The 11,395-nt window shown below is 43.7% G+C and overlaps 1 protein-coding gene across 1 annotated transcript; it reads left to right on the top strand.

Annotated features, from left to right (window-relative positions):
- The first annotated feature begins 404 nt into the window (after positions 1 to 404).
- Positions 405 to 9,390, top strand: KIAA1024L (KIAA1024-like ortholog). The gene is made up of 3 exons (XM_009584846.1): positions 405 to 569; positions 8,157 to 8,402; positions 9,211 to 9,390. Exons 1-3 carry the CDS (start codon positions 405 to 407, stop codon positions 9,388 to 9,390), a joined length of 591 nt encoding a protein of 196 aa, XP_009583141.1.
- The last annotated feature ends 2,005 nt before the right edge of the window (positions 9,391 to 11,395 follow it).

The following is an 11,395-nucleotide window of genomic DNA, read 5'->3' as shown; positions in this document are numbered from 1 at the left end:
GCTGCTTCTAATTTTCTGGGGAAAAAGCTTGCTTTGAAGTATTGTAAGCTTGACATTTTTGGCAGGTCACTTGAGGAAGTGCTGGTATGCATTTAAGTGTCTCATGCATCTACTCACTGGTACTCTGTTAGCTTTAATGAGCACATATGTATCTATCAAAATAGACCTTGAACTTGAAAACTTAAGCTAGGCACTTACAGAAACATGTCCTGTCTGCTCTGCCGCTTCTAAACAATCTTTTATCATTGGTAGATGATATAAGTGAGCCTGACACCAAACAGGGGTCAGATACAGTTTCAGGAAACTGTCGTATCCTTCTTCACGTCATTAATAATAGAAGGAGCGTGCACAGCCAGGAAGCAGAAGCTGGGGCTGTTTTCGTTATTACTCTACAGGACAGAAACATGGACTTCTCCGTTTTGCCAAACAACAACCATCCCGATAAATTCCTGCAACTGGAGGTGAAGTCTCTAGTGAAAAACTCTGCCTTTCTACAAGCCAGCCTGGCAAAATTCCCAGAAGCAGCTTTACCTGGCGTGCAGCGGTGGCACAACAGGGTCTATTTACAGGTAAGGTCCAAAAGAGGCTGACATTTTTCCTGATTTTTCTACCTTGTTTTGGGGACCTGGAGACAAATGACATGAGATTGAGACTTCAGCTGTGGACTCAGCTTCCTGCGTCTCTGAATCCGAATCACTAATATCCCTGTAAGTTTTCCCATTGACTTCAGTGAGGATCAGGCTCCAAGAGAAGAGTGACTCTTCACAGCCGTCCACTGACTTTATTTCAGTACATTAGGCTTTCTACTGCTCGTTGTAACATTGTCATAGCAATTCCCAGAAAGTCTACTGATATCAAATACTGATTAATTGTACTAAAGGGGCACAATAAGAAAAAAAGCCAGACTTAAATCTGAAAGCCAGGCCATATCCCTCAAACTCGATGAAGAGGCACATTAGAGAGAGCTTGCTAGTGGCTTGCAAGCTTATATATGTCTGCATAGTTCACTGTAGCTTCCTCTTTATTTTGCCTTGTTTTCCTCGTTCTACTTTGACTTTCTGTTATCCTGACAGGCAGCTGTTGGAAGTGTGAAACACACTAACTGTATTAATCCAGGTTATTATATAGAGGTAGCAGCAGTTTCTTGGTAAAAATGTAAATGTGTGCTGCTTAGTAGAGGCCCTGGAGCCAGCAGCGGAGAAGTTCACGTCGGGATCAGCAGCAGTACAGCTGCATCAGCTCACACCCCTCTGGGCCCCACTTGCTGCTCCACAGCGCTCCTTCCCTGCTGCCCGGGGAGCCCCTCACCTTCCCCACCCCTGAGCATGAGCAAAAGCTCCATGGTCTGGTTCTTGTCAAGGGATGGAGACGCACATAAGCAGTTGGGGGGCGGGGAGTGGAGAAGGGTATGCGTCCTGAGGATCCTTAGGGTAGGGGTCCAATTCCCAGGGAAAATGAGGAGTGGGCGCCGAAAAAAAATGAACCTGGGGGCGGGGAGGGGAAGAGCAAGATCCTTACAGTCTCCCACAGCTACTTCCAGTTGCACTTCTCCCCTCTCAGGCATTTCTCCCCATCGGCTCCCCAAACCCCTTCGCTCCCTCCCAGAGTCCATTCCCGTCCTCATCCACACACAAAAGTCCTTCCTTCCCCTCCCAACACGGCTTCCATGACCCCCCCCTACCTTCCCTAGCCTCTTCCCCACCCCAGACACCCTTCCCTCTGCCTACCCCAATGCCTCCAGCTGCCTCTGCTCGCATTGTATAATCTTTGCTGGCGATTCCTCAAGGAGAGCTGGGAGGGGGGGACACACGGTCGCCCGTCGTCTCCCATGCAAAAAGCCCTAACCAAGGGAAGGAGCCTGCGGGATCCCAAACAATGGGGTATGGTGCAATGCTGGCCTCGCTCCCCACCCCACCTAAGCCCCTCTTTTGTGCAGGAGGGAGGCAGCCACACACAGAGCCTCCTCCGCAGCAGGGATCCTTCTCCCTATTGTCGTTTAACAGGACGCACTGTCACCAAGCCAGGGCTGCAGAGCTGCGGGAGGATTAAAAATGTGTGGGGAGCCCTGTGCTTTTTCGACTGGTGCTCTGCCCTTCGCCACCAGCAAGAGGGTTTTCCTGGAACTCTGTTCCCAGCCCCGGGATGGCCGTTTCAAAGGAAATGTCTGTGCTCACCACGTCTCCAGAAATGCAGTTTGCAATGCGGTATGTTTTATAAATGTTAAACCTAGGGCACAACCTATACTTTCAAGTGTAGTTATTACTGAATTAAAGCTGTCCAGATAAAATTCATTGTGCCTTATTCCCTCTCCCTTATGAGCTCGCCTCCTTTTTTCCCTTTTGCTGACAATCAAATAAAGGGAAAAGAACTGATGAGTTCCAGACATTAGAATAAACACGATGGCACAGTGGAGAACTAATGGAGCAGGAATAACATGGTTTGCTTTAAGATGAGAGAGCTAATGGGGTTAAGGGTTAGTTAATTCAGAAACGGAAACGGGAGCGGGGGGGGGGCGGGGAGGGAGGAGAATTCATTTCAGAACATATGTGCGTGACCTACAGACTCCCAAAGTCATTAAACCTTGAGAGTAGCCTAAATTCCCTCTTCAGAAATTCATTTTTTTAAAAGAAACTATTGCTACTCAGGGCTCCCTGTGTAAAGTGACTTCTCAGTGGTGTGTTTGTAGTCTCTTCCAGACCTTTATTATGAGATCACTTAAATTCAAGTGCACTTAAGCACCTATGTGTTTTCTCCACCTCTAAGTTTTTAAATTTATTTCCATTATAAAAAGCAGCTTGACTAACAACAATTCCTATTGCTGACCAAAAAGTTGCTGCTCTTTCTCCATACTTTCCTCTTCTGTATAAGGCAAACTGAACAGCTTCCCTGCTTTATGTATATTTTCATCATCTACTTTGAATAAAACAAACCATAAAGCAGCCCAGGAATCTTGGCCCTTCCTCGTGAAAAACAGCATAAAAAGCACAGACCATTTCTCCTGTAAATGGCTAGTTACTGACCGCTTACTGATTGCCCTGAAAATTTCCAGTCCTGCTGGACTCTCTGCCCCACAATATGTTTTAGTGCTCAGCATATACCAGAAGATTAATCCCCTATATCTGCTTCTGATAGCTGGTGTGCTTGTCTCCCCTGCGGTCTGCCTGGTCATTTTCTGCAGTTCTCGGACTTCTCTTTCCTGCTTGTATTCCCCTTTTTTCCCTATTTCTGGAAGACAGCAGAGAGCATTTCGTCTTTGAACACCGTGCTACTTCTTGTCATGCTGCTCTTGCTTAGGAATTCCGAACAACTTTGAACAAATTTTGGCCTGCAGGTATTACAGTAATCATGCTAACTGCACTCCTAACCCCTCCTGGCCTCTCATCTGAGCTAACGCCTGTGTCCTGCCTTTGCTTGTTTCTCAGTGTACCAGGACAAGAGATTTTTTTTTACCTGTAAGTTAAATGCTGGGTGACAGTCACTTGTTTGTCCCCTGGCTCATGCGATTTCCCTCATTCTTCCCTAGACGTCTGCAACTGGCCACAGTCAGAGCCAGCTGCAAGGTTGGCAGGAGCTTTGGTCTGGCACCGTACAGAAGTTTTCATATAATGCACTCACAACCCTGCAGAACTCCATTACCAATGACAGATAAAACAACTTTAAGTAAACAATTCATTACGAGGACAGAAGTATTCTTACTGCTGCACAATTAAAATAGTTCGTATGAGTTCCTGTTACTTCAGCTTGAGTGTTTATAACCATCTACTGATCTCCTTCCTACCCACGTCAGGTGGCTCCCCAGCTTGCTTTGTAGTACCTGATGCTGCCTTATGTCTCTGACAAACAATTCTGATCCCCTTCAGCTCCTTTGATAAGAAAACTTGCATTCTCAGGAACCCTTGATGTGAGCTGCCTGCCCCACTGTCTTTCAGATCTGCTTAACTACCCTCAGTTACTCCTTGCCTTCCTGATTGCTTTTCCACAGCATCCCCTACGAGACCCGATTTGTTCAGGAAATTCTAAAGAGCTAATAATTACTTATCCTGATAAATGAGCTTTTTTTATTGACCAAATGCCTAGCAATACCTATACAGTTGTTAGAACTATCGCAGGGATTCTTGGGTCACTACCTAGGAGCTTTTTGTCTGTTACATCTTTTGTCTGTCTTAGAAACAGGTCTCACCATCAGAAGGCGGCCCTTCCAAGTGCTGGGAGAGTCCTCCAGGGTGTGTTACAAGGCTTTTCCACAACAGAGGTTTATGGTCTTAAACAAATTACATACAAATATAATAATCACCCTGCTACCCACCTTCACTAGGATTGAGGAGGTTGTTACAAAACAAATCCTGCAGTATCTGGTGGCCCTGAGTTTCTTAAAGACTCCTTTGGTTAAAACTTTTAGGCATAGCTGCCCACTGACAGCATTTGTTACTTCCATTGAGTACCTCCCCCGGCCGCAGCTGGAGACCATGGCTGGCCATGGGGCAAGAGGAACTAACTCTCTTTGGGGGGGAGTAAAGAAAAATTTGACTTCCAGGAAGTACATTTCCTTAATTTTTTAGGTGTCTCTTTGATCTCTGCTTGCAGGTAGATGGGCTTGAGACCAAGGCCTAGCCTTAGCTGTTGATGTCCTGGTTTTGATGGGTGATTAGCTTGATGTCTCGTGTCACAGGCTGAGGAAAGAACCGTGAGACTCTCGGGTTGTTTCAGTGCTAAGAAGAAGGACAACAGCAGGAACAAAAGGATGAAGTCAAGATAAAAATGGAATAAAAATGTTTCCTAGCAATATAGACTAATTTATAATTTTTAATTATATATATTTTAATGTACCTATATGCATAATTTGCATTATGAAATAATCAGCAAGAAAAACCTGTGGAAAAAGCACATTTTGACCCAGGGATGGAACTAACATTGACTCTCCACAGTTCTTCAGTTCTTTTTACAGAATTCTCTTTTTGTACATGCCAGCTCTCTGGGTCTGTCAAAGAGGGACAAACTGTTCTCAGTGAAACACAAGTTATAAACTATAACAGCTTTCTTGCTTATGAGCTATATGTAGATCAAACACAGTTATGTGTTTGCAGAGTTGAGCATTTTTCATCTTGTTAAATGAGTATTTCGTCCACACATTTCAACTACAGTGTCTCAGAGTTCTTCATGACTATTGCTGCTTGGAATATTTGCTGTTCCCTCCTTCCATTCAGTGAATAGTAAGTTGCCCCTGATTTGATCTGTCCCACCCTTATTCACACTGGCTTCTTAGACACAGTGTATATCATATAAATTCTGTAACGCATATGGATACCTAAGTTTACAATATTTTCCTCTTTCTTTGAGCATTTGCTCCATGAATCAGAATCAAAACATAGACGTCTGTGAAAACTGTTGGGAGATGGTTTGAATCTTAAAAGAAAAAATACGTAGTTTTTGCTAGAATTAATACTAGCAGGCATATTTTTATTTTCTAACCTCCTTCTGTTTCTCTGCTTCTATAAATGCATATGTTTCATGCAATTGTCTTCATATTTCTCTGTACCATTTCTTGGACCTAAATCTTTTTTTTTTTTTCCACATGTGCTTCAGGCTTCTGTCCTTCCTTTTCACTAACTAGTCTCCAGGACATATCTACTGCAGAAGTTTCACAACTAAGCGTTTGCTTGCACTCAAGTGTATTCTCCCAATTAGCTTGGCACTTCAGTGTCTGTTCTTTAAAACTTCTGCAAACTACCTCCTGCTCTAAATTCCAGTCCAGTTCTCACAGTAGACCCCTGTTGCCCCTCCCGTCCTATTCCCTCTCTACCTCTGCTCCAGGCTACCACATCCTCCTGTTCTCATGCCCGTGAAAAGGAAGGTACTCCAGATGGAAGGGGCAAAAAGTTTTGCCACAAAGCACTCTCCTTATGAAAAAATCTTGCATCATGCCATCTATTCCAACTTTTGCAGCATTTTATTTAAAACAGCTTTAGAAATTACTGTCAAGTCGCATTCTTTTCACAACATTTTAGCCTAGGGAGACCGAGCATCCCCTGGTGAGACAGTTCGCGTTCTTCAACAAAATGTTCTCCAAGTTCAACTATCTAGCAAGCCTGAGGGAAGTATCATTAAGGTCAATGACAAATTTTAAATAAGAAATAAAATAAATAAAATTAAATAAAATGCAGTCAGAAAGAAACGACAGTTAAAAACACCAGCTCAGCTGAAATTTGGCCAGTACAACCCAGAGGGCTTCAGTGCCAGCTGTAACTGCAATGCAAAGAGTAATATTGTCAGGGGATATGTCAAGGCTAAGGAATGACATATGGAAATTATGAACTAATAGAGAGACTGTAAGGGCACTGAGGATCCACCCACCTACTTATGGTAATTATTGATGGGAAACATGCTTAGTCACTTGTGCACAATTTAGTGATAAGAATGCCAGGATGATGCTTCCTCCTAGGGTTTCTTAGACAAAGGCTGTTTATTCTTCTCCACCTTTCCTTTCGGAAGGAAACCAGTCCTCCCACCTCCTTCTAAACCTGCCTGCCCCAGACCAACTCACACATGTCTATGCATCTGCACAGGCACCGAGGCATAAAGTAGGTGATGACATGTAGCAGCCAGCTTCCACTGAAAGTGGATTCACCAGCCCACGAAGGGGGCAGAAAACTGCTCAAGCAGAAGAAGCCAACAGTTTGCCATCAGCTTAGGCACCTGCACTGGCTGACGTGGGATCCGAGCAGCTCCCAGAGCCAGTGTGTGGGAGGAGGTGGGATCCCCTGTGCTCCCACCAAAAAGGTGGAAGGAGAAGCAGGATGTGCCCCCAGCAGCAGCGAGCCCCTCAGCTGCTGCAGTCCGTCCAGCCCGTGGCAACTTAACGGCTGGAGACCTCAATATAAGTGAAATATCCTGGGAAAGACGTCCTTTCATGGAGGAAAATTTCTCAGGTCCCAGCCTCTTCATTGGCTGTTTATGATGTGCACCCACTTTTGGGGAGTCTGGCAGCGGGTGCTGCCCACACTTTTGTGATTTCTGAGGGTGGGAGAGGGCTGGGGTGTGCCCCCCTCACCGCACTCGTGCTGCAGGGCCACCCCGTCAGGCCAAGGCTCCCCTCGTCTCAACAAAAAGCTCCTACAGAAAAAGTGCTAATGGGGAAGTGCTGTGTGCTAATGAGGAACGCTGAATTTGCACTGTGATGGTTCTGTAGAAGCAGTCCTGAGACAGGGGAGGGGTGTTAGGGTGAGGCAAGGGCCGTGCCAGAAGCAGGCCTCTCGGGAAGCTGACGCACCACCGGAACCGCAGATCGGCGACAGATTAATTCAAAGTCTCGGGGACAGAAGGTTGTGGTGAACCAAAATGTGGAACAGCTTGAATTGGAAAGTCTCATTGCATTCCTCCGTGCAACTACAGATCGAAAAATATGGTAACTACCATCTTACCGGCTCCTGAAGAGGCTCCTAGTGCAGTGTTAAGCAGGAGCTTGTGAGTTCTCCAAAAATGTGATCCCACCAGGTTTGTTCGTCCTCCTCTCTTGCTACCCCCCTTTTCTAAAAGGTCCGATTTAACAATCATTGTTTTTGGGAGACCGCTTAGATATTTAATTAAAGTTATTTGAGCTCTGACAGTGCCCGAAATAAGGACTCTCCCTCAGCTGAATGAAGGGCCTCTTTGACATCCTGACATGGGTCTAGCATTCAACAGCATGAACCGAACTGCAAATCACACCACTGCTGTCAGAGGTGCAGCTCCAGTCAAGGCAGTCCCTTGCACACCATTACCCCTGCTCTTCATTCTGCTTTGTCCTTACAGCTCTGCTTCTGCATCATACGCCCGAGGCTTTCATCAGAACTGCATGTTCTACCGCAGTGCTCCATAGCACTGTTTTGCTAAAGCAGAGGCTTTCTTTCAGCAGGCATTATAATGCCAGTTCACATTTGTAAAAGAGTTTAACATTCAGATTGTACCCATGTGCTTTCCCCAGAAGGAAGAAATCTGCCCAGAGTGAACAGTCAGGCTCCCTTACTGCACTGTAGATGTTTGCCAGAACAAGAAAAATTGTTGCATGTGTAATTTTAAAAATGATTCTGCTGTATTACAAATGATAACTCTGGAAGGGGACCTCTGCCATAGGTAAATGAAGATGAAAGCCAACTTCTGATCTAACTTGTGCCTTACAGAGAGAAAAGAGAAATGTCACTGAGCTGCCGGGCTCAGACTTGAACGAAGTCAGTCAAGAAATGCTAGGCAAAGCCCTCGAGAAACACATTACACCCATCACCCTGAAATCCACAATCAAAAACAACCCCTTGTACAGTGATATCCAGGTGGATGACGACTGGGAGGAGAAAATAAAGACCCCTTCCTGGACCGTGCAAGACTACGACAGGCACTCTCTGCACTCTAACTTGGCCAGCCACCTAAAGGTAACGCGCTGTTGCACTGCCTTTGAGCAAAGTGAATTGCTATGAGCAGTGTGGTGTGTGCATGGACCACTGTGCAGCCCCCTTGGTTCTTTTCGTGGGATTCCAGAAGCAAATATGGACGTATTTTCTGGTACAGACATGACACTAACATGAGTCTGGTCAAGAAAAGAAGTCTACATATCTGGTTAGACTCCAGGAATTTCAGTTCTGCGGAACACAACCTCTGTGACTAGAGAAAGTCTTAAACCGCAACACCCCACAACTCAGCTTCCCCAATTATATAGGGAAGAGCTATAAACGAGGTACTTAAATACTATACTCCCACTTTCATAACTGTTCATAACATCATTCTGTCATCAAATGGCATACATTTTCTCAGCCTCATCCACACTATGAAGAACCCTGCCTGCCTGTGCATTGGCGCAAATCACTTTTAGGGTTACTTTTGTGAGTTTTTTTCTGCTGTTCTGTTTTTTGGAAGGGGACTTAGATCTGTGTTTATAAATCGACATCTCTTCTAGAGAAGGCAACATGGTTTCTTCTGGGTTTTTTAATCACATTTCAATGGCTGGTGTCCTACATTTGGTTCCTGGCTGAAAAGTGTGGTTTTAATTTTCCCCAGTGGAACATTTGCAGCATCTGGCAAGCAGTGCAACCTATGCTCAAGTGAAAGTTTCTTGCATTTCTGTTGTGATGCCTTAAATTCATTAATCACTATCTGATGATAGCCAAAATACTTCTGGCTATGTTCTAATGACTTTATGTGCAAGAAAGAGGAACTGAGTTCATTTTCTGATTTTTCTTTTAGGAAAATCCTAATGATCTACAGTTCTGGATGGGGGATATTTATACTCCTGGGTATGATACCTTGTTAAAAAAGAAAGAGAGAGAAAAAAAGCATTCCAAATGTTGCCGAATCATCCTGCTCGTGGTACTAGCGGTTTGCATCCTGATTACCATAGTCATGCTCAGTGTTTTACTGACTTAGTATAGCCAAATGATGTTGATGGGAATTTTTTCAATAAATATTTTTATTAAGCTATTCCCCTCCCTTGTTTTATTTGAATTCCAATTTTTGTCACAAATACAATTTGTTTGACATCACTATTTTACAATGTTCCTGTGCAGCCTAAGAAATTGATCCTGAAAAGAGACAAACACTCTGAGCACGGCAAAATGTCTCCTCATGGGTATAATTGAAAAAGAAAACTATAAATATGCTACTTTTCTTAGTGCCTTCTTCTTTGGACTAGTTGTTTGGGTCAGTATGTGTGGTATGGTACATATAGTATGTACAGACAACCAGCTGACTATTCATTCTGATAAACACCTACCATCCTGTTCGGTATTTTATGATAGCTGTTACTGGAATATAGAAAAATATGATAAAGCAGCATTCAAGATATCGCAAAGAACTCTAAAACAAAAATTTACACATTACTTAGTGACTGAATGCATTGCTGCAATGATGCAGAACTTAGTAAAAAGCTAGCCTAAATGCATAAATGTTTCCTTATGCTTTTTCAGAGAAAAACAAAAAAAAACAAAAAACCCCAAAAAATAAACTGCTGAGCTTCTATCAAAAGAATTCCCTGAGACCTGAGACAGGGCTTCTCCATCCTGTATCCCTGTGTCATGTTCTTTGAACATGTAGCATCTCTGTCACCCCAAAAGATGGAGTGCCAGTATTTCTTTAATCTGACATGTCAAAACCTGGAGCAAAATTGGTGGAGTACTAGAGTATAAACTGGAATTAGAATACACCTTAAAAAGATGAAAGTTATACAGCCATGCTGTGAAAAAGGGTCTTTCTAAATGAAAGGACCAAAATTAAATGTTAAGAGCACTCAGACAATTAAGTTAATACACCTCAGAATAATTCAGGAGAATGAAAACATGAGATAAAATGACAAAATAAAAAGTGAGTGAACAGAGAGAGAACTTAAATTATTTCTTTCCTTTCTGAAAAACACTCCGAGTGCTGCAAATGCTTTATACCTCTATATTAGGACAAGGGGCTATGAATACTATTGAGATGGGGATCTCCTTCATTCACACAAGAGAATCTCACAGATGCACGAAAGCTGGAAATTTGGGGTTATACCAGATCTACCCCTCTTCACACAAAAAAATGCTTTGGAATAGGTCCGGAATAGGACCAAGGTAGAGGGTGTGTACTGCCACCTCTGAATTCTAGCACATGCCCTACTTACAGCAGCTTTGCAGTGCTTTAACTCAGGTCAAGTTGGATTCATCTTCAAGTACAGTGAAGTGTGACAGTAAGATCAGTGTGTTTAACTCCTTCCTTCCTCACCTGGTCCATGTTTGAATTTCGTTTGTGTCATAACTACTTGGACCCTAGTCTAGCTTGTACCATTAACTGGTTCAAAGACCCAAGCTAAAACAGGTTACTGCTGTAATCTGGTGAGCAGCCAACAGCAAAAGTCTAGCAGCATTTTAATGCATTGGCATAAAATTAGTATCCCCATTACAAAATTGAACATTGCTGTAAACACAGGGGAACTCAAGTCTCCTGGCTTGCTGCAGTGGGTGTTCTCGTCTGAAAGATCAGGTCCATTCAGCTTATGAAAGTAAGAACTTGGGAGCATTTTACAAGACTAATAGCTGACATTATGAAGTAATTATTCACATTAAAGCAACAATACTTAACTGTTTTTTCCAGACCAAGTACATTTGCTTTAAGTGCATTGCATACAATGTGGAGATATATTTTTGTAAATTATTGAGGCCTGTAGGCGGGAAGCCTAAAAGCAAAAGGGCTCTGTAATTTCCAGGAAAACAGCCAATAATGCGAGTTTCTTAACTGCATTGCTCTCCGAGGGTTTAGCAGCAGGGATAAAACCGTTTTCTCCACAAGCCCGTTACTGGCTGTTCCAGCTTGGTTTCGCTGCTGTCATCTAGCGGAGAGTCAGAAAAGACAAAAAACGTTTCAGGCACGGAGGTGCCCGTTTGCAGTAATTTGCCTTCCCCCC

Source organism: Fulmarus glacialis, unplaced genomic scaffold (assembly GCF_000690835.1).
Source record: "Fulmarus glacialis isolate BGI_N327 unplaced genomic scaffold, ASM69083v1 scaffold49119, whole genome shotgun sequence".
Classification (NCBI taxonomy): Eukaryota; Metazoa; Chordata; class Aves; order Procellariiformes; family Procellariidae; genus Fulmarus; species Fulmarus glacialis.
The sequence above is the reverse complement of the archived record's forward strand: the minus strand, read 5'-3'. Positions and strand labels throughout refer to the sequence as shown.